Source organism: Pocillopora verrucosa, chromosome 11, assembly GCF_036669915.1.
Source record: "Pocillopora verrucosa isolate sample1 chromosome 11, ASM3666991v2, whole genome shotgun sequence".
NCBI lineage: Eukaryota > Metazoa > Cnidaria > Anthozoa > Scleractinia > Pocilloporidae > Pocillopora > Pocillopora verrucosa.
The window spans coordinates 15,886,960-15,913,934 of NC_089322.1; the positions used below are offsets into that span (position 1 = coordinate 15,886,960).

At 39.1% G+C, this 26,975-nt stretch overlaps 2 protein-coding genes and 1 long non-coding RNA gene across 4 annotated transcripts; 1 reads left to right on the forward strand and 2 right to left on the reverse strand.

Annotated features, from left to right (window-relative positions):
* The first annotated feature begins 2,292 nt into the window (after positions 1 to 2,292).
* LOC131771099 (rap guanine nucleotide exchange factor 1-like) lies at positions 2,293 to 8,050 on the forward strand. The gene has a single exon (XM_059086853.2). It carries the CDS (start codon positions 2,961 to 2,963, stop codon positions 5,754 to 5,756), a length of 2,796 nt encoding a protein of 931 aa, XP_058942836.1. The 5' UTR covers positions 2,293 to 2,960; the 3' UTR covers positions 5,757 to 8,050.
* A 3,060-nt stretch (positions 8,051 to 11,110) lies between these two features.
* Positions 11,111 to 13,420, reverse strand: LOC131771112 (uncharacterized). 2 transcript variants are annotated; one of them, XR_009339162.2, is made up of 3 exons: positions 13,289 to 13,420; positions 12,107 to 12,268; positions 11,111 to 11,969 (listed from the first exon to the last, which is right to left on the reverse strand). It is a non-coding gene; the product is annotated as an uncharacterized lncRNA (long non-coding RNA). The 2 variants fall into 2 exon arrangements; XR_009339161.2 differs by lacking the exon at positions 13,289 to 13,420 and adding an exon at positions 12,452 to 12,747.
* Positions 13,421 to 13,806: 386 nt separating this feature from the next.
* LOC131771114 (cyclin-D-binding Myb-like transcription factor 1) lies at positions 13,807 to 26,946 on the reverse strand. Its single transcript, XM_059086867.2, has 14 exons — positions 26,417 to 26,946; positions 24,351 to 24,493; positions 23,604 to 23,856; positions 22,376 to 22,452; positions 21,785 to 21,863; positions 21,296 to 21,517; positions 20,432 to 20,585; positions 19,919 to 19,993; positions 19,134 to 19,202; positions 18,946 to 19,028; positions 17,793 to 17,978; positions 16,556 to 16,827; positions 15,584 to 16,013; positions 13,807 to 14,788 (listed from the first exon to the last, which is right to left on the reverse strand). The coding sequence occupies exons 1-14, from the start codon at positions 26,580 to 26,582 to the stop codon at positions 14,157 to 14,159; spliced, it is 2,841 nt and encodes a 946-aa protein (XP_058942850.2). The 5' UTR covers positions 26,583 to 26,946; the 3' UTR covers positions 13,807 to 14,156.
* Between the last annotated feature and the right edge of the window lie 29 nt (positions 26,947 to 26,975).

Genomic DNA, 26,975 nt, shown 5'->3' on the forward strand with positions numbered 1-26,975 from the left:
TTTATTCTAGAACTTATGCTGTTGTTGTGTTTATTTTCCTCCACCCAAAAGCAAATTAAACTTCCTTGAATAACTGAACTTGCACATGGGGTAAAAAAGCGGTGAACAAAACACTTAAGAAAAGGCTGGGCAGATCTTATCGTGTTCACCACGTGCTTCAATTGTCTGTAAGGAATGAACTTCCTGTTTACTGAAACACGTACAACACTGACCTGCACCAGGGGCGGATCCTAGAATTTTTTGTATGGAGAATGCAACCCGCTCGAATGCAGAATCACAAAGTTTTTTAATACTAAAAAAGTTTTTTAATGCTAAATAGACACTCCGTCGTTTGGGAGAATATTTCTTTGAGCCAAGTTAAAAGAACAACCACAAATCTGTTGGGATCTGCCAAGGTTCGGACCCCGCCCCCTCCCCCTGGGTTAAGCACAGCGTCAAGGACCACTTATATTCAACATCCACGTGACATTGTTTAGAGGCGTAGCGGGGGTACTGGGGTACTCTTCAGTAAAGTGTAGGAGGGAAAAAATAGAATGATTGACTTTCCTCCGTAAATCTTGAAAAACTTAATTAGAATCTCGCATCTCGTCATTTTGTTAATATTTTGGATAAATCTGTCCAGATTTTCTGGCGCAATGATTTACATTTTCCTCTTTTGGCTCTCCTGTGGTCACTTAGTAATGAGTGTACTATTTAATTCGGGGTTTCGCCCGATTTTACTTTCATCACAGAAGGAAACAAAGACTTATGGAGCAAATGGACATCGAGCTCATGGCAGAGTTTGGACAAAATGTGCAACAAGTTTTGATTATCACTCTAAGAGTTATGCGAGGAGAGCACGTTCGCTTCTAGTACAAACTTGGGTGGTGCATCATTTTGAATTATGTTTTATAACATTCCGACCCCCGCTGCCTTCAATTTTTTTTTTGGTGATTATAAACAATAATTTGAATTTTGCGCTCAGTCTTTCTAGATATTGCGTTTTACATCCTGGTGCTATCAAAGTCTTCCTTTCATCATGTTTACACACCATTAGCAAAAAAGATTGACAGAAGAAACCATTAAGTGTTGTGGTTTCCTTACAAGGTTGATTCGCGAACGATTCATCGGTGAATCACAAAAGACCCAGTCAACACTCTTTCACCAACGACTTCCGGTATTTGTATCCGGAATTTCCAATTATGGAAACCCACGCAAATTTATGGCGAGGTTCGAGATTACATGATTTTCGCTCTTAAACCAAAAAGAAATGTGTAGAAACCGTCCGTAAGCTATCTAATGCTGATGTTTCCGTTTGGCGGTTATGTTCCATGTGATATTAGCGCTGAAGTGAATTCATTTTAAAAATGATGTCGTTCACTTTACCGAACGTGACAAGGATTTGTTGCAATTTACTTCCTTCTCATTATTTTAGAACTCGACCGGCTTTCGTGATTTTAATAAATTTCAATTCCGTGCATGTTTCGGTTTGCGTCGAAAACCACAAATAGTACCCATTGAACCGATATTATTATAATTATCATTTTAAAAGACCATTCGTTAATCCCACACGAGATTAATATATCACGGACTCCGTGCTTGGTAACAGATCACAGATCAAGGTTAACCTTTGTATGTCAGCGATGAAAATTACCTTTTTGGGTACAGTTTTTGATTTTGTTGCCATTAAACTTTGATTGGGCGCTGAAAGAAGCAAATCGAGCCTTTTAAGATAACATCTTTGAATCGTTGACAGTTAAGAAACAAACGCAAAGCTGCAATATTTTAAAACGACCCTTGATTACCAAACCTCGTGTATTGGATCGTTTCGATTCTGATACAGTTTTAATATTTTTAGTGTCTACTGATTATTGTCATCCAAGATTGAAAAACTTCACAAGAGAAAATATTGTCGGAACGAATCCTTGCATGTATCCTAATTTAAGATAAAATCGAACTAAATTTTTAATTGTCAAAGTTAGGTGGTTGACGTAGTTAGATTTTCAGAAGGGATCGGCAAGCGACGTCATATCCGTCTAGATTTTCAGGAGATCGTCCCAAGTAAATTATCATCCGACGGTCGGAACGGACAAATTCTTGTCCGTCTCTAGAAAGCACGAACAGAAACCTTGGAATCTGAACTAAAACATGAACAAGTAATTAAGTTTCTCGTTTACCATTAAAATGTGTGTTATGTGTTCATTATACAAGTAGCTCAAGTACTAATGTCACATCCAGCCAATCACGTGCCGAGAATTGGCTAATTACAAAGGTCAGCGGTCCATGTGCACGTTTCCTGCGAACGACAAAGGTGTTGTTTTTCACGAGAAAAAGCACTTTAACTTCTCCTTTCCCTTATATTGACGAACAGGTTGCGGGATACGGTGGGAGATAGTTTTTCGCTCTGGACGGCGCAGATGCCGGTTTTAGCATCCACGCTCTGGGGTAGATCTTATCGAGTAATGACTAATCATCGGAGCTCATTTGCGGCATGAATGACAACGACGTGACAGCCTGTACCAAGAATCAATATCTAGATATTTGGCGAAATTCGACTCTGAAATCCTACACTAATTAAGCGACCGAATTCTTTGCAAGATTGGAATCACGAAGCTTTGTAGTTCCCTTTGTTTACGGACAACGTTAGTGGAAGTCTCTGCGATCGCAATCGCCAGAATACCTTCGAGAAATTATCGTCTGGCACTAAGTATTCTAGCGGGGAGCAATTCTTTAATTAACGTAACTAGTCAGAGTGGAAGCCACAGAGGTTTTTCTCGACCATTGATTTCGTTGTGTTCATCTTTGAGGTGTTAACGTGGTGTGAATTTCATCCTCTTTGGAAATTCTTTGTACGACTGTTGTAAACTGTGTGCGAAATACAGACCAGAAATCGATCAAAGCTGGCGGCGATCGCAAATTATAACGATATAACTTTACTCAGGTAAATCGCCGAGTGCTCAGTTGACGCGGAATCAGAAACTATGGCATCTCCGATCAAGCGAATGATGAGTTTACGGGAGACGAAGTCTAACAAAGTAAATGGTGAATCGCCTTCCCAAAGTCCAAATCGAAAGCCAAAAATCTTGAAAATTCTACGCAGACAATCATTTAATCAAAGTAGAAAGCGTAGTAATGACGAAACCAGCACTCGTTCCGCTCCAGAAGTAGTGGACGATCAACAGAATGTACCGAAACCGGTTGTGAAATCGCCTAATCAAATACGTGATTTGGAAGCCTTTCAACAGTACCACAAAGAACTACGCAGTGCAGTTCAGTATTTTATTCTCATTTTGAACAATTTCAAGAGCAACATGGACATTGTAATGGCAAAAATCCCGGACAACACTTCGATCGTGTTGGAGTCAATCATCAATATCGACAATATGCTTGATACCTGTCTGCGACTTCATAGTAGTAACAGCGATCTGTTACCTTACAGAAAATCAATTCACAAACGAATGGCAGAGCTAGTTCGATGGAGCGATCAGCTTTTGGTGCGAGGAAACGTTAAAGGCAATCTCGAAGAAGGAATCGAATGCGTTAAAGATCTTGAAGCGAGCGTGCAGGAATTAGTGGATTTGGCAATTCCGCGGCTTAGAAAACGGGAACTAAATGATGAAATTCGAAACTCAATTTTCATGTTCGAAGGGAGCAGTGAAAGTATTCAAGTTGGTGAATCGGACTACGGACATTCGTCTAATCGAAGAGATTCGGGAATCAGCGAAGGGAGTCTTGTTGATAGTGCTTGTCAGGATTCCAGTTCTTCAAGGGCTTCTCCGGCTACTTCTCGTGATTCTGGTCGCGGTTCTTATAACTACATCCTTGATCAACCTGATACAGCTCATCATAATGGATACTTAAGCCCTCCTGAACCTCCAGTCCGAGGAAGGCAGTCATTCAGGAGCACATCAAATTACAACCATCAACGCAATCCTGCCACCTTAAAAAACTCTGACTGGTCACTCAGCCAGGCAAGCGATTCATCCAGCTATCGCTCGCTACCGCACTCACCAGTTAGTTCTCAGGATGAATTCAATGGCCATGCATTTCTATCAGCATCAAGCTCTGTTGAAGAAGAAGGATCATTCTTTTCTGCAGATGATCATGAAGAACCAGAGGGCCCTATAATCCAAGCCTCTTTTCTGGGATACATAGAGAATCATGAATTATCAACACCCAAAAAGAAATCCTTTCAAGTGTACATTGAACTTGTTGGAAATTACACTCAGCCTGCTGATGGGATCTTAAAACGGCCATCATCTGCTTATGATGGTTACCAGGAAAGTTTTCGGCGTAGCATCAGTACAAATGCAAATTCTCCCACCTCACCTGTGCTCAATAAAGAAATGTTTGCATTTCGAAACGTTGCAGATTCAGAACGTTCTCATTCTCTTCCCACCTTGCAAGCAAGTACAGGAAAACTCTCGCCTTCCCACCAAATCAAAACAAATGGAACCCTCGACTGGAACAAAAATGTCAGAACAGATTCTCAAAGGAAAAAGCTACTTCCACTTGAGGAAGAACGGTGCCGGAAACAAAGTAACACCAGCAGTAGCTCAAGCAGTTTGAGTGGAACAGAAGATGAGGACGTCAATACCCCTGCACTCGATTGTTTGGATGTTTCGAGGTTTCTTGTCTATCGCAATGATGACGATGGGCCAACGCTCATCGGTGGAGCTATTGATGCACTCATTGTCCACGCCAGTGGTTCAACAAAGAAAGACCTGGTTTATTATGAAGCTTTCCTCACAACTTATAGAACTTTCATTTCTCCAAAGGATCTTATCACCAAACTCCTCTACAGGGAGAGAAGGTTTCGAGAGAAAGGTTCAAAGAGAGCCAGCCAAAATGCTTTCTTCTTACTTCTCAGAGTTGTTGATGAATTGACTGGAAAAGTTGAGAGAAGCATCTTGGAGCAGCTAATGAAAGAAGTGTATCGCCTTCTTGTAAATGGAGACATTGTTCTTGGAAAGATTTTGCGTGACAAAATGTTACCAAAGTGTGACAATTACTACAAGTCGCGTTCTCCTTCAAGCAACACTCCTCCTACCCTCCCCATGGATCCAGCACAGAGGTACACAGTGTTGGATTTTAATGCTGAGGATCTTGCAAAACAACTCACCTTAATTGATGCTAGGAACTTCCACAACATTGAAATTCCAGAAATCCTTGCATGGGGTAAGGAACAAAAGGAGGAACTCTCACCAAACTTGTGCATTTTTACAGATCACTTCAACAAAGTTTCCTATTGGTGTCGTACGCATGTTCTTTCATTTGAGAAACAGAAGGACAGGGAGCAGGCCTACCTTAAATTCCTGAAAATCATGAAGCATTTACGGAGGTTCAATGACTTTAACTCATTCTTTGGAATCCTTTCTGCGCTGGACTGTTCTGCAGTGAGGAGACTCAACTGGCCCAAGAATTTGCCAGAGAATCTAGCAGAGTATGCAACATTGATTGACAGCTCGTCATCTTTCAGGTCATATCGGGATGCACTGGCACAAGCACAGCCACCTTGCATTCCCTATCTTGGACTCATCCTCCAAGATGTCACGTTTGTTTACCATGGTAACGCAGATGAACTGCCCGATGGCAAAGTGAATTTTGTGAAGAGGTGGCAGCTTTTTAATATTGTTGACAATGTGCGACGGTTTAAACTTACAAGTTATGATTTCGAGTGGAATGATCAGATTTCACAACTGTTTGCAGGAATGGACAATTTCTTGTCAGAAGAGGATCTGTACGAGAGGTCTCTTAAACTGAAGCCTCGAGAATGAACGTAACTACGTCTCCTAGTTCAATTTCATGACATTTGTGGATATATACCTCAAGGTGAAAATATTATAATTGCATTATGCAGTCCACATAATATTCAATCACATTTTGAAATTTTTTAGAAAAATGCCTAAATCCTTTTTTTTTGTTTTTATTGTTTTTCTTTTGTGCATAATTGCATGTTGATATTTTCCAGTGTACAGTCAGATACTTATGATATTTTGGCCTCCAAATTTGACTTCATTGGTACGGCCCCTTGCAGGCTTCATAAATAATTTAGTGGCAGCTGATTGTATATTGAGTGAATTGTTTCATGTTGGTGACTGGTAGCTTCTAGAGACACTGGCAATGCAAATGCCTAGGCAATATGGTGCAACCACACTGTATAGATCTGAGAATAATTCTGTATCGATCTGAGAAAAATTTTTTGTCTGCCTCAGTGGCACCATTATTGGTTGCTTGACAATAAGAGAGAGAAAAAGCAAGTTAAGAAAGATGGGAAAAGACTTAAATACTTAAATACTTTCCTTAAATTTTACTGTCTCACTTCATGGCTCTTGCACCAAACTGTCATGAAGGCAATGAAAACTGGTAACTACACAGCTTATATTGTGCCATGTTACCAAATTTTCATTTTAACTTGTTTTGAGTTTTAAAGAATGTGCGTGTGATGAGGTACTGTATGTATGTTTTTTCCAGGATGCTAACATTAACTGATTTTTGGGCACCAGGTTGAAAACCCATTTTATATCGAGTCTGGACAATTGGTCTATGGAAAAGCAATTGAGAGAAAATTGTGGAAAATAATTGATAGATCAAAGGTTGTCTTGTAAAGTGCATGAAAATAGAGTCACTGAATATAATCTTGCAGTTTTTCAGTTTTTAGGTTATGTTTGCATGCCAACATACTAAAAAAAATCTTAGACTGTCTCTAGTAACTCAGTGTACCTATCATATAGGATTTTTATAAGTCATAGTTTGCAAGAGGTACAGTTGCATGCAACATTTAAGGCAGGTTTTTTTATGACATAGCTAATGCACACTGCAATATTGCTTCTGCAACAATCTGTACCACAATTACCACACAGCAATTTGCGCTAGATGCCCATTAACAGTCATCAGTTTCGGATTGTTAATATTTCAGGTTTTAAATTACAGTGATAGTTGAGGGTAATTTAACAAAGTCTGGAATTGAGAGGAAGTATACAGTTGTTCTCAATATTTTTGGTCAATGTAGACATGCATAAATTATGTTTCTAGAGGGTGTTTTTATGTTTATAAAAAATTTCACTATATAGATAAACTATTCCATTATTATTAATATTGTTTTTATAAGCTTCTGAAACTGCAATATTATTTATGGCTTTTTGGGTCACGGCTTGATGGAATATTGGTGCTTTCAATTATCTTTTATATTTCAGGAAAGTTGAATGCAATCTATTTTGTGCAATGAAATAATTTTTATGAGAAATATGTGAGTGAGTGGTTAGGTTTTGCAGTCATTTTAATTATTAACAGATAACATATTTTTGTATTTTTGAAAACAATTTTGAAAAGACAAGGAGTTTTGAGTGATCACTTGAAATCTGAGGTAGATTTGTTTATTGCATAGGATGTGGAGTGATTGGAAGAGAATTTTTTTAGAGTGTGTTTTTCAAATTATTTTTTAACATGTACATGTAAATGCTTAAAATAATTGATGTGCTTGAAGCAATTGAATTGTCTGCTTTGAGTCAAGCTGGCACTCAGCAGGTTAAAAGATAATCTCTCTTTTCATCAATTTTATCAGATAATGTTTGTTTCAGGATAAATTTCCTTTTTGCTATATCCTGTCTGACTATGCCCACTTGACAAATTTTATTTGCATGCCTTGATAAGAAGAAAATAAGCTTTACTTTACGTAACTGGCTTAAAACATTAGTGCAGAGAACAGACAAATTGCTGCAAGTTACAGTGTAGTGAAGCCAAAGTAAAATTTTGAAAGTGAAAGTGCCTGTCTGTATGATGTTATTCCAACTTGTTTTTATGAAAGAAAAGTTACAATAATGTCATTCTCTCGGAGAGTTAACACTGTGTCACTGCAGGAGACAATTTTAGTCACAGATTAGATAAATAGCTTGCTGTGCGTCTTATTTCTCAATGCAATCAAATTTTAGATCTCTCAAAGGAAGTTTTAAGAAGCATCTAAGTACTCCAATTTTAATCTGAAAATAATTTACATTGTTAAAACTTTTTTTATAATTGATGAGAACCACAAAAGTTTCTTTTGTAATATTAAAATTGTGAAGAATTGAAATTTTGGTGTTTGTCTTTTGGGGTTAAGGGATTGAGGAAGGTTGTTGCCTTGTGATTTGCGTTAATCTATAAAAAGACTACCAGGAGAATGGTGGTTTGAATGAGAACAGATACCATGTTTTAATGACTTATTCGGTGATTTTTATCGATAAATACCGATATTTATTTTTATGGCACACGCGAAATGTTAAACATCCAATTCTCTCTTGTAATTAAATTCGCGGTGCAACGCTCCGCGTAATCTAAATACTTGTAGAAATGTTTCAAAAGCTCCGAAAGACTTAATTTAATCAAGTATTTGCTATAAAATTGAAAACCGCTTTTGAAGGAGTGGTTAAAGATTTTTCACTGTTCAGTTGGATCACCAGGATTAAAACTCAGATCTTATCATAATCCGGCTTTCGGCCTTTTAAAATAAATTATAATCTTTATTATTGATGTGTATTGTTACATATTCTTTTCAGCGATAATCTCATTTCTTGAACAGAAATCTCTTAACAGTATACAAACTGGATTAATTGAAGTTTCCACGCGAATTGGCGACAGAGTGATGTAGCAAAACAAACGAAAGTTCTAGGTTTTGTTCTTAAACCCAATTAAAGCATTGGGCTAATTCAGTAGGTTTTAGCGAAGTAACAAAATTTATGCAGCAATGTGTGATTGTTTACGCGAAAGCGTAATTATTTCTGGAAACAAAATAGCAAATTAGCAAGTTTCAAAAATGAATAAATTTGAATTGGAAACATGGAAACAAAACAAAACAAAAAACAAAAAAAAATACGGTTACGCAGGTATGAATCAGAAAAGTTGCTTCAGATGTCTCCATACAACAATTTCAACGTTGCAAAAAATTTGCTTCCTTAAATAATTTGTTCGTGTCGTTGATGGACAGTTACTCAACTGCAATTTTTGGTACCTCGTGCAAAGTTATTTTGTTTCGCGAATGATGACTAAAGTTATTATTGAACAAGAGCAGTTCTAAAAATAACGCTAAAGAATTTGAGCATTTTTTACGCAAGGTCAGTTCAAAACATTCACGATTCTGTTCCTGCGAACGACCACTTTGCGCAAGTTTTTCTCCTTGAAATTTCGACAAGACTTCTTGTTGTTCCAGAGATAATATTCAGTAAAAGTTTTCTTTACCACAGAAAAACTCCTTGGGCTATTTGTAGAAAAATTTCGTGCTCGGCTCTCAGCTTCAGAAACAAAAAATTTCAAACATGTTTGTGATTGAAAAGATGCTTCAGAAAGGCTCGTATGGAATGTTAATTGCTTTACTTCAGGGAAAACCCATACGTTTAGCGGAGGAGGGATTGGGGATGAGTGGGAAGAAACTCAAATGACTTGTGAAACGAATCAAGGGCCCGATCGAGTCAAATTTACGTGACGACAAGATAGAAATATGAAATAAAAATCTATGTATGTTTTCTAAAGTTTGGGAAAGAGCCAAAAAATTAATCATCTACCGGTGTGTGACTTGAAAAATCTACTCCTCATGCAATCTCACTCTCTCCTCCCCCCCCTCCCCTAGTACAAATAATTCACTTGAAAATTAGAAAAATACTATCAGATTGGACGGAAAGACGGGGCGGGGTTGGGATTTTGGGCCTGGTATTTCCCTGTTCTTTAAATAAGTTGTATCTTTCGAGAATTTTCCATCCAATTACATTCGATAATTTGTCTTCGCGACCGGCTGCAGTGGGGACAAACATGCCGCTTTCAGGAAAAGAAAAAAAAAACATCCAGACAATTCACATCTCATTTGAAAGTAAAAGAACGGCAACGTGTTTTTGTCGTTTTCCTTCTCAAAACGAAACATCGCGTGAGTAATCTTATGCCTTTGAGAACATTGTACATAATAGTTTCATAGTGTCACGCTTCACGTGATTGCGTGAAAGTAACTCCAGTTTATGAACTTTTGCGACTTAACGCACGTGCGATATTATAAAATTTTGCCAACATTTTGTCATTGCGTGCAATAAGCAGCGCAAAAATTATCTATCACTTTCAAAGAGGAAATTTTTATGACGAGAGACCGCCACACTTTTGCTTTCCAAGTTTTTCCTCTTTTTAGACAGGAAGTTGTCAAGGAAAGTTCTGTAGGAGAGTCATGAGGTTAAACTTGAACGCACGTTGTTCCAGCAGGTTCCAATACAGTGGATGTATGCAAAAGCCCATTACCAATGGATTCCTAGTGTAAGTTTTGCCTTCGTTACAAGTTCACCAATTTACTCCAAATATGTCACTGAAAAGGAAATTCTAAAATTTGGCGAAAGTTTTCCTAAATTACTTGAATGATTGAGCCGACGAAACGAAAATGTTTTTCTTTCCAGTCAATTTGCAACTGTCATAATTATGATCACGCAACTTCAAGAAGGAAAGCTTGGTTCTCTAATTGTCCTAACTCACTCGTTCTCTCTCACGTGAACACATCAAACTTCACGTGCCCTCCACAACCTTGCGAAAAATAAATAAATGGATACATATATAAAACGATCGAATATACTCGACATCGTATTTAGGGCAAAAAGTCAGCGCATAATGTTAAACTCCATTTTACATTTTTCACCGACGAAAACCGACTCTTCACTAGCTGTATTTTATTTCAAGTGCACGAAGTCAGCATAAGGCAAGCCCACCGGGCCTAGAGCACGTAAATATTATCAGACGAAGGGCTTAACGCACGTAAAATTCCGTGACAGTGGAGAACCCTTTCCCTCGCACCCAAATCCACCTGACTGATCAGGCGACCAGGTTGGTTTCGAAAGACCCCTCTTGGTGTCGCTCAATGAGCCTTGCCCCTTTAATCAGGCCAAAATCATGCAAAGATCGCACAATAGTTCCAATAACACTGGATTATGTGGCTTACTCTGTCCAAGGAACAATTACGCTCGCCAATAAGGCATAGCAATGCAAAGCACTCTCTCACTTCTCGCGTCAAACAAGTTTTGGACCAAACCTGCGCAAAAGGCCACAAATGAACTAGGACGGTAATCAAACAGGTTATCACATGGTTTTCCTCCAGCAATTTTGAGTAAACAACCTCTCTCATTTTTTTCTCTTATGTTTTTTATTATTTATTATTTATTTATTTTTTTTTTTTTTAAAACTAAAAATTGCAATCGCCCCGCGCAATTTCGTTAGCCTTAAGGAAAATTACTCGGGCTAAGTTATTTCAAATTTCACTCGAAATCATGCGAATACTTACACAAAAACACATTGAGAAGCTCTGATTATCAGTTTTCTCGTTCACCCATGTCAGCCGGCCCAGAAGTCACTGAACTCACAAGAGCCATAAGTAGGCTCCTAAGGGGGCAACCATCACGGGGACTTCGTCTGTCAATGTTTTGATGACTTCAAAATCCCCCTGGAAAACACGGGGGTTTACCCCACGGGAATCAGATACTATGGTTCCTTGCGCAACAAAATGATTTAAAGTGGTAATCGTCTATACACGAGACATAAAAATATAGTTCACGCCCGTCACATGAGCAAAGAAGAACCACAAATCTTGCAACAGATCCGATTAACCGGACAAAGTTTACAGGCCACCAGGGTCAACCTCATTAAAGTGTCTCGGCAAATGATTCCTTTACGAACGCTTTGAATAATACAAATAAATAAAATCGTTTCCTTGAATCCCAATTCGTGTTTCCACAAGGTAACAACTGACTCTCCAGTGGTAATAGAAAAACAGCGCAATGCAGGAAATCGCGAACAAACTTGTTACTATTGTCAGAACAATAACAGTGTGATCCTCGTCCAGCAGGGCAGTGGGAAGTTCTCCGAAATCCACCTCTCTTTCTGAGTTCTTCGAGAGCAATCTCATTATAAACTAACAAAAATTGAAATGTTCTTCCTTGGAGATTTGTTCATGAGGTTTTGACGAAGTTAGATTAGAATCTTGGTCGAAACTTGACCTGCAAAACAAATGTTACTTTTATAACGTTGCGCATTACCGAAAAGCGACACCTTCCTGTCTTATATAACGATCAGACACTGTAAAATCTCTGTCTGCCTAATCGAGATGACTTTGCTCATTGATCAGTGTACTTACCTTAAATACAAGACTTCTAATCGGAAATCTTCTCGACGTTATTCCTTTAAGTTGTCTGTTTCACAATATGACAGGAATTCAAACAAGATAAACCGGTCCGGGCTAATTACTGAACGGTTAGTTGTGTGCTTGCGCATGAAGTCGACCTTCTTGTAGCTTATTCTGGTAATACGAAACACGAGAACAAGAGATCAGTTTCAGAACCAAGGTTAAAAACCAAAGCCGCAGGCTGAGAGTGTTCAATAGATTTTTAAATCGTTCTCAAATAACCAGAACATCCTGGGTCACACGTCCTTGCTTTACCCAACAGCTACAGAGGCCACCGGAAAGTCGTATTTGACTTACCTACACGTTCGTTTTGACGGTGGAAGTAAGGGATTCGGTTTCTTTATTTAGGCTTTGTGTTCCATAACATGAGATTAAATGGTTTGTGAACCCAACCAAAGCGACGCAGCTTGAGAAAAGACGCTCCTTCTCGCGCGCGTGCGAGAGGTCAAGAAACGTGCGCGACGAAAAGTTATCCCCTGAGTTCGGTGCTCTCGCGCACGCGTGTCACTCGAGTTCTTTCCCAGGGTTGTTTGAACGGTTGACACATGTTCTAATGTGTAACCCGTCATACAGAAGATAGGGCACTTTGTTTTATCAACGTTCCTCGCTGCGAAGTGATATATTCATCGAATAGTGTTACCCTACGTTATCCACATCCACGGAAACATGTATGAGTAACACGCACCATAGAATACACGCGCTGATTCTAGGGCACGTAACCTTTCACTCGCGAGTGTCACGCGTAATCGGAACCGGGCTCCTGGGTGCATAAAATAATAAACGAGGAAAAAAAACACAAGCTTCTCTTTGTTTCAGAATAACATGCTGGTTCATGCGGTGAGATTACAATTTATCTTCCCCCTCACTAGGAGAGCTTTCAAAAACTAATTAAAAAATGGGTAATTTAGTGTTAACAACTGGGTTGAAAACGTAAATTAGCCACCGTAAAGGGTAAAAAAGCTGACGTTTCGAGCGTTAGCCCTTCGTCAATCGCTGACGAAGGGCTAACGCTCGAAACGTCAGCTTTTTTACCCTTTATGATGGTTAATTTACGTTTTCAACCCAGTTGTTAACACTAAATTACCTGCTATACTCTCCCACCGACGCAGCACCACAGTTTCTTTAGAAACTTACCCCTTTGGTGATGATGATTGATGATGATGAAATGATTTTTTACCATGAAATTGTTATGCGACCCAAAAAGCTAATTTTGTCATGTATTACATGTCACGAAATCTCTTTTTCAAGTAATACATGACTGCTTACAGCCGCGGTACCGGAAGTAGTGGTTCCAATCCCAGGTCAACTAACTAAGCACGCGGTATAAATCAGAAGTTTCTATGCAACTTTGAAAACGCGGATGAGAGGAAGGTGCCATTGGAACGGTCTCCACAAAGATCAGTAAAAGAATCAGTATGACCAGAACATTCATGTTTTCTTCGCGTTAGTAATAAATAACCAGTACCTTCACTAGATTCACGCATTCAACACAGACATCATACATAATCGGCTCAGGGGAAATGCTTTTCAACTGTGGAAGTACTTGATTGTTACACAAAATTTTTCTTGTCATTACTACAGGAACTTTGTACAGAAAAGTGTGGAGAACATACGCCTACTGACGTTACAAGGTAAAAAAGTTAATTCAAAACTTTCTGAGTCACCAGAATTTATTTTTATTGTTCTCGCACAGCAAGTCCTTTAAATTCTTCACTTGTTAAAAGCTAATGTCTTACTAGAAAGTTATGTGGTTTGGATGCTTAAGGAGCCTCCTTACAGGTTTGGCAATCCTTTCATTCCCAGAGGTGGGCAAAAAGAAAAATTACTCTTTGCAATATAAATAGATTTTAGAGTAGAAAGGCAGTGAGATGGGAGAAAATATCACCCTGAGGGTGTTTGATTTATTGCTAAATTCTCAAAGCTTAAATTAAAGAAATGTGTGGAAGACAGAGCTGAGAATTTATATTTAGATCTTGTGGGTAAAAGGATGAATCTCTGAAGTTTAGGTTTCTGTAGAACAATCTTGCTTCTCTGAAGTAACAGACGGATCGGAAATAGGCAATGAAATATGCAGCAATACATCACTGGCATCCATAATATCTCCCGGATGCCCAAGGGCACCCTGGACAGTCACCACATTGCCGAGAGGGCCATCAACACTTATTCCAGTAGGAACGGTACTGTTAGACGTGGGGGTGGGGTCGGACAGAGTCGTGTTTTCATCAGTTTGTGACTGAAGGATTTGAGAGGGAAGAGTCGAAGTGACGGACATGGGGTTTTCGGTAACCATCATCACATTAGTCGATTCAGCTGGGGATAAAACAGAAGGTTCGTCTGACTGCGACTGAAGTATCTCGTCTGGTAGAGTGACCTGAGGAACCATTACGTTCACAGATAACTCATTGGCATTGCTAGTGCGGCTTAGAGTATGCTGTGGAAGTGTCATAGCGGGTGATGGCGATAAAGTAGCAGGAAGACCTGTCTCTATGTTTGACATAACTGTGACGTGTACGTCCCCCAAGGGATCTGGGCTGACGATGACGTCCCTGTTTTCCGGGCCAACTTGATGCATGCGTACTACTGGCCTGTCTGGGAGGTGTGTTCCGTCTAACGTCTGGGCGATTGCCGCCGGACCTAGAGGCAAAACACACGCATGAAAGGTTTAAACATCATACATAAAATTGGGATCAAAGTCAGTATCTGAGCAACAGCGCACCGTCCCTTCCCCTCACCCAACTTTAACCCTAACTTGGTATCTGTCGGTAAATGTTGTTGGGTTAGGGGAGGGGTGGGTACGCAGCTGCTTAAATCCTGAGATTGATCCAAAATTAGCATAAGTTTACATTGCACTGTCAAGCGATTTGCAGCTGCGCGTACGCTCTTAATGTTTGTTAGAGGTTAAGTGCACCGATCTACTTGTTCGTCTTATCACATCTATTTTACTTTCTGTCCGAGATCCGTTAGTCTTTGATGCTACCTTCCAGTCTTCACAAACTGCAAATTCTACCTATGTTTAGTAAGGCTTTACGCAGGTGGACGATAAGCTAGAGCTTAGGGTTAGGGTTGCCTTGCCTGTGACAAGGACAAGTTATTTCGCGACATGCCGACTTTAAAAAGAGGTGTGCTTGCAGCCCTGCTATAATTAACGGCAAAAAGGGGAGAATCTCAAATTAAGTAGCCTGTTTCAGGCATTCGATTAGTAAAACGGAGCGAAAAAGCAAAGCACGATAGTAGCGGAGAAGTGAAAGGCGAAGGAGGCTTGGGTCGAGTCGGGTAAGTAATGTGTTCATTACGCGACCCGACCCAAACCTCTCCCGTTTTTTCACTCCTCTGCTACTTGTGCGCCGTTTACTGTCACTCTTCGTTTTACTAAATAAACGCCTGGAACAGGCGACGAATTAAGTTTTGAAAGCGTAGAACAACACCTACCCTGAAATGGAGGACTGGTGAAAGCCTGATTTGTGCTAGCTACATTGCTATCCTCGTCTCTATCCGATGTTGGGTGATGCGGCAAAGCAGTCTGTTCGCTCCCACCTTCTTTCGCATTGGATGCTTCCACCTGGAGCTCATCTTGCACCAGACTCTGGTGGCCTCCCAACTGACGGGTGTCTACAGTCTGGACAGCCTCTAGGCTGGTCTGGTCGACTGTGGCATGACTACCATCGCCCTGTGACACCACAGATGTTTGCAAATCGGCAGCAGGTTTTACAAACTTCGTGTGACTTAGACCTGCGCTGGTAAGTTCCGATGCTGTAATGGGACCGGAAATGTCTGTTTGTACAATGGCTTGCGTAAACTCGGGTCCAACCTCTGGGAGGGTTTGAACGGCGTGATGGGCCTGGAGAACAGTCACTACCTCCTACAACGAAAAATAAGTATTCGATTCAATCTATGCCAAGATCTTTTAAAACATTTTAGTTACATTTAAAGCTCAGTTAATCTTGAACGAGGCTATTTTTGAAGGAGAACTGTTAGAAATCTCTGTGTTAGACTTTAGGGTAAAGACAAGGGCGAATCTAAGAATACAACGGTCAACGTCGGGCATGCGCTTGACTCTTTGAACTCAGGCTATCTAGCTACTGGAATTCCGGTGATTTATCATTTTGTTTTGAATCGTACCAAAAAGGTGTACGTTTTCTTTAAGACCGTCTAATGCTGCAATTCCGGTATACTTCATCTCTATCTGTTTTGCTCAGCAGTTTCAATGTTTGCATATGCGCAGACAATATACCGCTGTGCATCCATGCAAAACTGCCTTGTGACTCAAGACTAACTCTCGATCCCAGAGTCTTTGCTTTTTTTGGTCACGTGGTAGAAGAAACGAGCGAAAGGCTACAGTTTGTAAAAAACGAGTGGCTCTTAGACGAGAATGTACTTAGTCTGCGAAAAATTACCAATAACCTGGTCATGTTGACTAGTATCAATTCCGTCAGATCCTGAGGTGAGTTCTCCCGTGTGCGCCTGCCTCACTAAACTTCCAGCCGGCTGCTGAATGATGTAGGTCTGTCCTGCAGGCGCTTGTATGATGTATGACGGTGTCCCTTGAACAGCGGACGCAGTGTGAAACATATCTTGTGGTGTAAGTGCATTGACTTGTACCACTTCGAATCTATTGTGACTGGTAGTGAGAGGAGATGTGTCGTCTTCTCTTGATACTGTTCCATCACTAGTGACTGGAATAAATTAAAGACAAGCTGAATTTCGGACAAGGTGCCGTTATATTGTATGTCATGGACAAAGTTAGCTTGATTAGGAAAGAAAATCGCCGAACAACTTGTCTACAAATCCATAAGTAGAAAGAATAAGGGAGATGGTAAGTTTTGAGCTCGGTAAAGAAATGGAGAGAGATGTTTTTAGTCTTGTCACGAGCGTGGGACAAAGAAAAATTCTGAGTCCCCAAAAGGAATTGAACTTCAGACCTACGGATTCCGCGCTCCGATGTTCTACTACTGAGCCACAGAAACTCTAATGTGAGCGAGGTCTATTACGAAGTTCATATGACACGTATTCTATTTACAAACATGACGCTATCGACATTGTTAATCCTAGCAGTATGCAGGACGCGTGTCATATGAACTTCGTAATAGACCTCGCTCACCTCAGAGTCTCTGTTGCTCAGTGGTAGAGCATCGGAGCGCGGAATCCGAAGGTCTGAGGTCTAATTCCTCATGGGGACTCAGAATTTTTCTATGTCCCACGCTCGTGACAAGACAAAAAACACCTTTCTTCAAATCCATAAGTGCAAAAAAAAAGAAAAAAAAATTACCATCTTCCTCAATATCCTCTTTTGGGAAGTCATATTTTCCCTCCAGTCCTCGCTCTCTGAGCAACAGACCACACTCTCTGTCGGTTTACCAGCGTAATATAAAGCCATGTGGGATGTTGGGATAACACTCATAAGTTTGTACATCACTCGCCCCTGGTTTGAGATCAACAAACCTTTCTCGTATTCTCCTAACATCCCAAGTTGCTTATGACGCCGGTAAACCGAAAGGAAGTGCGGTCTCTTACTTCTATAAAACAACCTTTAACTTTCTAGGGGTTTATAGGTAGGGACGACAGATTTTGACCAATAGGGGCGTTCTTAGCATCTCAGTTATTTAATAATAACAAATGACAAGCAACTCTCTTTAATTACCTGTTATTGTGTGAGAAATTCCCGAGTTTGTAATAGTTCCTGTCGATATAGGATTTACATGAACTGGTCTTGCACTGGGAACTAGGGACACCCGTGGCAAGTGAGTTCCTTTAAAGCGAGCTTCTTGTCTTTCTATTTTGTTTTGCAGTGTTGGGATGTAGTTGTGGAATAAAAAAGAAACTATAGCTGTGGACCAAACAAGACAACAAAAATGATTAGAATTATCTAAACGAAACAGAGCAATTTTCAATTCATTGTCGAAAGTAAACCGAGGTTGCATGGGTTTTACTTCACTTCGCCCTATGATTGGTCCAGTTAAACTCGAACCACTCTCCCAACCAATCAGATTTAAAACTATTGAAACCAATCGCGACTCGGTCGCCCACGTTTTCCCGCGCTTTAGACACTGGAGTTGTATTTACTTGGAGTTCCCGTTGGCTCTTAAAGTTTACTTCCTTTCCATCCATTTGCCATTGTGACTATTATGGTTTTGGTTTCTCGACAGTCAATCGAAAGGCGCCCGATTTTGAGAAGTAAGTCAACAAGACATCTTGATTTTCCACAAGAAATTGAGAAAAAAAAAATACTTGACAAAAAATAAAAAGTTTACGATGATAATTCCTCAAGTGAGGAAAAAATTGTTACTAAGGATAGAACAGTAAAATTTTGAATTCTGCCCAATAGTAGGAAGAGAAAAAAAAAGTCGGCGGCATCAGAGGGACGATAAATGCTGGAGTAGTATCTTAGAAGCCTTTTGTCCTTATCTTAATCATCTCGACAAATAATTTACGAGCAGGTTCTTATTATTAGTGCTGAAGGCTGCGGACGCGCGTTTCTCCGCCTGCGGGAAGATTGGAGACGAGTTGAGGTGAGGTTTGCCTAACCTACGTGTAGCCGTACCCTCTTCCCTCCCCCCAAGGTGAAACGGAAGTGACGGACAAATTTTGTCGGCGGTCTGTTTGAAGATTAGCCAGCTTCGGCCAAAACTTGTCGAGTCGCAACAAACTATCCGCACTTGTAAAATGTTGGTGATGACAGAAAATTTGTCTAAATAAACAACTTTTTCGCTAGTGCGGGTAGGCCCTACCTCTGGTTTTAAATGTTCTCAACAAATGGAAGCTTAAGGAAACAGACATTTAATGAGAGTCAATACCTTCAAATGTCCCCATATCACTTTCAGGAACATGTTTTTTCAACGCCCACCACTTGCTTCTAAGCCACTGAGGGGAACGGACGCTTGAAGAGAACAAAATTGAAGGAGAGAGGGTATCAGTACTTCATTACACGACACAATTAAATGATTTATAAAATTAAAGAGTGTAGGAAGTTGAGAAAACCGACCTGGACCAGTTGCTTGCCATCACCTGCCAATCTAAATCATTCTCATCCTGAAGATTCATTTCGTGGATTCTAAAACAACAAATATACATAATGACCTAACCCTTTAACTCCCAAAAGTGATTAACATGTAACTTCTCCCTTTAAATTCAAACATTATAAAGCAAAAAGGTAATGAGAATACTCAAACATATCAGGCAGGAGTTGCTATCATGATCTAACACCAAATTCTCATAACTGATTTGCAAGGAAATGTAAAGCAGATAGATAGGAGATTTTACAATCAGATCTTTGGAGTAAAAGAGTTAAATGTGGAAGCTCTGTATCTGCTATGTTTTGATTCATGAGCAGGATAAGGAAATAAATAGCCTGTGTGGCTGGCATACAAAACATGGGAGGATTGGGAGTTTATGCAAGCACGAAGCACAATCGTTGAGATTTGTCCTTCCCAAATCCCAAAAATCAAAATTTTTCCTGGCATCAAATCCCCCTCAACACTCCCCTTGTAAGTCCATTACACAGGATATGGATCAATTTTGTAGATTTGTACTCTTCCTACTTAAGGCCTTAGATTACTGATTGAAAAACCTATGTGATATTTAATATTTACTAGGCATGTTCATGCAACTAACTGATATCCATTTATCAGGGTGTGAGCTGGGAAATTGGGCACAGTAGTTGGGTGAAACTTTCAATTTTTCACTATAGTTTTATCAGGGTAGCAAAGATTTTTGAAAGCATTCCAAAACACTGACAGTCAGAAGAATTGTCTTTAATTGTTATCTTACCTGGTAATGAGTTGAATCTCATCCTGTTTTGTCCATTCTTGTCCTCCTTTTTCTTTCCAGTTTAAATAATTTAACCTGATCAAGGCAGCAAACACAAGGTCATATTTAGAAAATGAAGAAAATGAGACAATTCTTTACTGACTGCTTTGCTAGTCTAGAACAACAATCTACCTCGGCCCTGAAGGGAGATGAAGTGGCCTACTGGAACTGGTTCTTTCAGGGTCAGGAAACAGGAGATGCACAACACCCACTCCCCCTTATTTGTGAACAACTGGAGGTTTCTAACATAACTTCACGGTTCTACAAAATCTGCTGTATTGTTTGCTATGTATTTTCAGCAGTTCACATTATGATGTGATTCTTTAGTGGTGCATGCCTGCTAAGGAAATCCTGGATCCCCCCTCTGGGAAATAAACCTATCTCAGATGTTTGGATGGATATTATAGCCCTATCTGTGGCTAATTTGCTAGAAATGGCCATGGAGGTCTCAAAAACTAGCAATAAAATTCTCACCATTTGGAGCGGCATTGCTTTTCTGATCTTGTGCCAACTCTCTCAGCAACAGCTGCCCAAGATATCCCAGCTGTAATGAAATCCCCAGAGGTTGCACTGCTAAGTTCATGTACTGCATTGGAAAGTCTCTGCTCTTCCTCTACAGTCCACTTGCCTTAAATGTTAATTTTTGTTAAAAAAAAATTAAAGTGACTATGAATTCTCTCCACATAAATTAAAAACATCCTTAACAGATAGAAAATTCACAATTTAAATATTGGTAAAGGGAGGTGGAGGAGGGGGCCTTGAGACTTTTTTTCTGTAAGAGTCTTGTGAACTTTGAGAAATTCTGGACACCCTTCCAAGATCTGTCTTAAGTTCATTCAACAAAATGTAACACCATTGATAGCTTTGAGAAAAATTTCCAATTGATGAATGTTTTCATGAAAAAAGCAAACAAAAACAAAAAACTTTGAATTAGCAAAGCTTTACAAGCTCTGTGGTTTTCAGGAGGCCTCTAAGCATTTCTATTTTCTTCTTTTTCTCTAGCCTTGATCCTTTAATATATATCAGAATAATAAACATGAAAAAATTAGGCACATCTGATTGGCTGAAGACGAGTGCATTTTTCATGTAACGCTACGTGCAAATTACAAATAGTGCAGGTGCTGCCAAAATTTAATCCATCCTGACTTTCTATGACACATTTTTCATGTAAATTATTAACAAGTAACAACATGATTTTTGTGCAATTTGGTGTAAACAAGCACTACAGGCTTGTGAAATTTTTTTGTCTTTGAAAAATTTACTCATGCTTATTAACACCAAATTGCCATCAAAATCGCATTGTTACCTAGTACATAAATACTGATCATGAATTTTTACCAGAATGACAGTGTTCTCTCATAAGCCTGAATCTGTCCTTGACAGATGACGCACTCCGGCCCATGGCAGCCCCAATTGTAGCCCAGTCGTTACCATGTTTCTCTTTCAAAGATTTTAGCTGCTCCACCTCCTCTGAAGAGTACTTTCCTATATAATTTCGCCTGTCGTACATGCGAAGAACACGACGGTATATGGCAAATAAAGGACGTCTTATTCCCTTGGCTAAAATAAAAATTTTTTGAACATTAAGTCACAACAAATTGTAAGGAACCCTCTGGATAAATTTCTTTCCCAATGAAACTTTTTTGCATCACTTCAATTAGAGCTGAGCTATGAAAATTCATCTCTAGCATCAGGAATATTTTTTCATTTAAACATAGATTTATTTAGAACTTTATAAATTGATTTCTTGCTTTCAATGAAAAGGATGATTAGTTTTTGTAAGCATTTAACTTGACCTTGTTAAAATAACTGACAAATTGTTTTTACCAATTGTTCTGTAGAAATCCTTACGATCATCTTTAGTCATTTCAAATATGATTATGTTTGGATCTGGGATGTTGTTCACCTGATAAATGAAAAGAAATTGAAAAGTAAAATATATACTGCACAAGACTCAAAAGAAGCACGAGAGAATTCAAAAAGCCATCTCCATGCAGGCATTCCTTGTGAGCCTTGGAAATCATTGCAAGCCTCTCTTATCTTAAAAGAGTTAGAAAAGTTGAGGTATACAATTTTTTGTGTATTGCCATAAGTCAGTGCTCAAGCTATGTTGACCATCTAGCCAGAGCTCATCCTAGATTCCTTAGCATGAAGCAACTAGGAGGATCACTTATTTCCACTGGATGGGTCAGGGATGCATGTCCATTGCAAGGTTATCCCCCACCACTTCATCACAGTCCTTTTCCTGAAAGTTCATTGGTACTGAGTGGAGAGGGGCACTGTGAATGTTATGCATTTTGTCTAAGAACACAACACTTTGACCCAGCCAGGTCTTGAACATGGACCTCTCAACCCAGAGTTGAGGGCACTAACCATTTGAGAACAACCCCATCTTCCACCTTTTTTTAGCTCCCTTACCTTGCAGTACTCAAGAATGTTCTCTTTAAGCTGTTCATTCTCCTCTTTAGACCACATTCCTTGCCTCCACTTCACACCTAAATACATGTAAATGAGCAGCAAGTGAAATGTAATTTGTAGTTCATACTTTTTTCAGAGACATATTTTAAGGACTTTTTCAGGACACAGAATGATTTTACCACAACTCCAAATTTCACCATAAACACCTCATTCCCAACATTTCAAGATCAATTCTCCCTACTGCCTACAAAAATTTTTTATAACATAAATTCTGAAAACTTTATTGCTTGAGTTAAGCAGATCTCCAGGACTTTCTAGTGCTCAAAAATTTCAAAACGAAATTCCAGAACTTTCCAGATTTTCTTGGACCCATATGAACCCTGAATTTTTTTACTGTTTGTCTGCCTTATCCACACAGTTTATTACAAATAGAAACTACAGGGCAAATTGATGAAGACAGATAATCCACCATAGAGAATTTTGAAAGGCTGATGTTTAAAGTGTTGGTGCCACTTTTCCCCAAAGGAGGGCAAATAGTTAAAGAGGAAACTTCCCAATATTTGCTTGGCAGTTTATCTGGCTTGATCAACTTCTTTGTAATAATCAACTAAGTGTTTCAACTTCTTGTCAATGTAACACAACCATTTACTAAATTACCTATTTAGCCAAGCCTAAAAGTGGAACTTGCATTTGTTTTTTCCCCAAACATCTCAAGGGCATAACACCTTGCCCCAGCCAGGACTAGAACCTGGGTCGTCTGACTCGGAGCCCAGTGCACTAACCACTGGACTAAACTGGACAAAGCGTGTTGGTCGTATGATCATACAGTCATACGGTTGTACAGTAGTACATCCAAATTTTTTCAGCTTGATGGGTTACTACTATTTTGTACAATTATGGGGCTATGCGAGCTCCACTATGAGCTAGATTTTTTAGCTCATATTTCCCAATCTTTGTGAGTAAAATTTGCTTGGCTTCATGGTAGGAAATTCAAGGTTGTGTAATAGACTGTGCCTATCTCCACAGACCTTGGTTTGGGCTACTTCTTAAATGCAATGAATGACTTGGACCACCTCATTTTGGGTAGTAGCAAAAAAAGGCATATGCCATATGGTGTTTAAGAGAAATTTTAGAATCATTAGACACCTGGACCTAAAGTGAAGCTTGATAACAGAGTCCACCAAAAACTTCAAATATGAAGGTGTGTGTGTGACAAAATACTTCTGACCTTTGCCATGAAGATTATCTTTGTCCTCCTTAGTGGTAAACCATGCCTGGTTGACTGAATTATTGTTGTCACTGACAACAACTGGCTGGGAGGCTGGAATGATTGATGACTCCTGAGTAAGCTGACCTGCAGCGAGTGCTGCAACAGCTGCAGACAATGTTAACGTTGCATTTGCTGCTTCTTGAGCTGAGAGTGGGGCAAGCTGACCAGTGTTGTCAATGGTGGCATTGGTGAATGTCTGAGAGGCTACCTCCTGGTAGAAAAACAAAAAAATGATGATAGGCATGAGTCATCACCACAAAAAAGGTAAAATGAGACACTTGATTAATGTGCTTGTAATCTGCCAAAGAAATAATGATCTCTTTTCTTACACATAAAGAGGACTATTCCAGCACAGTGTTAACCCTTTCACTCCCAAGATCTCATTAGTAATTCTCCTTACTGTCTGCTATACAATTCTTATCATATTAGTCTGAATAATTTGGTATTGGATCAACAAATAATAGTCACCTTATTGATATTTTTCTTTATTCTTGTCACTTATCTGCTTAACATTGTACTGTTGTCTTAAGGAGAAATTCTCTTTTAGTCACTTATGAGAGTTTACAGGAAGAGACCTATACAACATATCTGCCTATCCTTGACCACAAATGACTGTAATTGTGATATTTTTTAGATGTATTCCAACAGTTATTTGTTAATATTAAAAAGAGCTTGAAAATAAATAAATAATGGTTAAATGTTTACCTGAGAAACAGCTAGTGAAACAGAAGAGGACATACTGACAAGAGTTGCCAAGTCAGCAAACCCATCTGAACTCTCAGGGTCAAGATGGAGATGTTTATTTACTTGTTCATCTGTTTGATCAGTGTGCTTCCTCTTTACTCCAGCTGTAAATCATGATGAATTATTAATACTAATTAATAATCATTTATCTTTTCATCAACGGTATTTTCATTAAAAGATTCTTCTATCACCCCTTTCCAGCTCTTTATTTCCTTCATGTCATAAAGTTCCACCTGCTCTTTAACCCTTTAACCCCCAGAAGTGATTAACTTGTAACTTCTCCCTATTATATCCAAACAGAATTTAGCAAACAGGTAACGAGAATACTCAAACTTATCAGGTAGAAGTTGTTATCTTGATCTAACACCAAATTCTTGTAACTGATTTAATAGGAAATGTGTAGTAGTAAGAGGGGAGAATTAACAATCAAATCTTGGGAGTTAAAGGGTTAACCATTTATAACCCAATATCAGTATAAAAATTCTCTATACTTTTCTCTATACATTTCTTATAGTGCTGACAAGGAGAGTTTTGTTTAACCCTTTAACTCCCAGATCAAATTCGTAATTCTCCTTACCATCAGTCATACAATTCTTACTATAAGTCATACAATGCTGTTTCAGAGGATTTAGTATTGGATCAACTAATTATCCCCAAATTGATACATTTTTTTATTCTCACCACTTATCTGGTTGAAATTGTGAAAAGGTGAAATTCTGTCTTGGTCACTGATGGGAGTTAAAGGGTTTAACAATCTAGAGCTTCTTTAGCAAGTGATTATTCCTTTTATTCTGCTGACCTGTCATGTGTGATTCAGAGATTAAATAGTGAGGAGAAATTAGATGCTTATCACTCCAAGAGATCATCACTCATATCAGAGAAGAAGACAAATATACTACCTGACTATAACACTTCTGGGTCAAAATTTATTAAGCTACTCCTTTCCAGAAAAGCTAATTAAACTGCTGATTAAAAGTGAGTAATTTTTGCTTAGTGAGGAGGATAGCAGAATATTCTCAACTGGTTGCAATAATGGTTTAACTATACCTGAAGAGGGTTTACCTTTTAACCCCTAAGAGTAATTTCTCCTTATAATATCACCCCTAAATCAAACATTAAGGTCATGAGAGTAAAGGAGTTGAACACCAACTAAAGAAGCTCTCAATTGTTGAACAAATTCTCCTTGTTAGAATCAAAGGAAATGTCTAAAGAGTAGTATGGAGAATATGCATACTGATGTTAAGGTGTAAAGGTTCACCAAACCTCCACTCTCTGATATTCAATCTAATATCCTTTCAAAAATGTTAAGTTCGCGAACACTACTTTGCCTTGACATATGTTAGCAGGATTATTATTGATGATGGCCTGCTTCAAATATTTGCAGAGGTTATCATGATAATAATTCTACTCACTTAGAGTGCTTTTTGATTGAGTGTCATAAAACCAAGTTCAAAGCAATCATAGCAGCCAATCATGAAAAGGAAAACATCTTGAGGAGCCATTTAATTAAATTAAAACAAGCAAACTTCCTGAAGTAAGGGATGACCCAAGCGCCCACTAGTTGCAGTTGGTTTAGTTTTGAATCTGATCGGTTGAGAAAAGGGGCAAGTTTCTGAACAAATCACAGAGCGAAGTAAAGCAAAACAAAGCAATCCCACGTTACTTTTGACACTTATTTGAAAATTGCTCTTCTACAGAAAGTTGTGTAAACAAAAAATTCAGGAAACCCTGAAAATTTAGAAAATCAACAAACAAGCCGAAGCCGAAGATATAATTCGTTTGTCTGAGTGATTGGTTGTAACATAATAAACAATCTCGAAATAGTCAAGTTGTTTTAAATGGTATTCAATTTTTGCGCAATTATCACGGGAAAAATCCCGCACTCCTTGATGTACCCGCGGGAAAGCGGACGATGGCCTTCTTTCGACTTTAAGTCGACTTTTCAGGACTATGAAATATAACCATACCACTTTCAAAAATATCATTATGTACTAAATAATACTTAAGAACAATTCAATTCTACTTACATAGCTCAGCAAGAGTTGTAACAGGACCATCTGGCGAAAACGTAGGAGTGAAGGCTAGATCTCCGCCATTTTCCTCAAGCGCCTTTGCGTCTACCGTACAAGCCGCTTCGTGTTGCAGAGAAACTCCGCTTAACTCGTCTTGGGTGTTAGTTCCATCCACTTCCATTATTTTCTGTTTTACTTCCGGTGAGCCAAAACAAAAATAATTTCGAATTTCGAGCTCCGATGAAATCCACGTCCGGGAACTTCAGACACGCCAAAAGTTGAAAATCCCGAATGTTCAAAGACCCGTACGTTTGCCAGTTCGGCCGAGTTAGGTTTTATCACGAAGTTACCTACATTAGATCGACTATTCCACCGCCAAAATTGAATAAACCTGAAAAAAACTTAAACTGTGCGTGGATGAATTGTCAATAAGACAACAACGATGACAAAAAAGACAAAATTCGCCCCATAAACTTAACGATTCGACCACAAAATTTGGTCGTATGAAATGTCTTTCGCATTTCAAGGGGCAGGTTGCCCCCGAAAACAAGGCGCCTTCAAATATGTTGACCAG

Coding starts and splice junctions, on each gene's coding strand:
- LOC131771114 (XM_059086867.2), bottom strand. CDS start 26,582: ATGGAAGTGGATGGAACTAACACCCAAGACGAGTTAAGCGGAGTTTCT. Junction 22,453..23,603: donor AGATAATCTTCATGGCAAAG/GTCAGAAGTATT, acceptor ACATGTATTTAG/GTGTGAAGTGGAGGCAAGGA. Junction 16,828..17,792: donor AATTTCTCACACAATAACAG/GTAATTAAAGAG, acceptor AATTTATTCCAG/TCACTAGTGATGGAACAGTA.
- LOC131771099 (XM_059086853.2), top strand. CDS start 2,961: ATGGCATCTCCGATCAAGCGAATGATGAGTTTACGGGAGACGAAGTCT.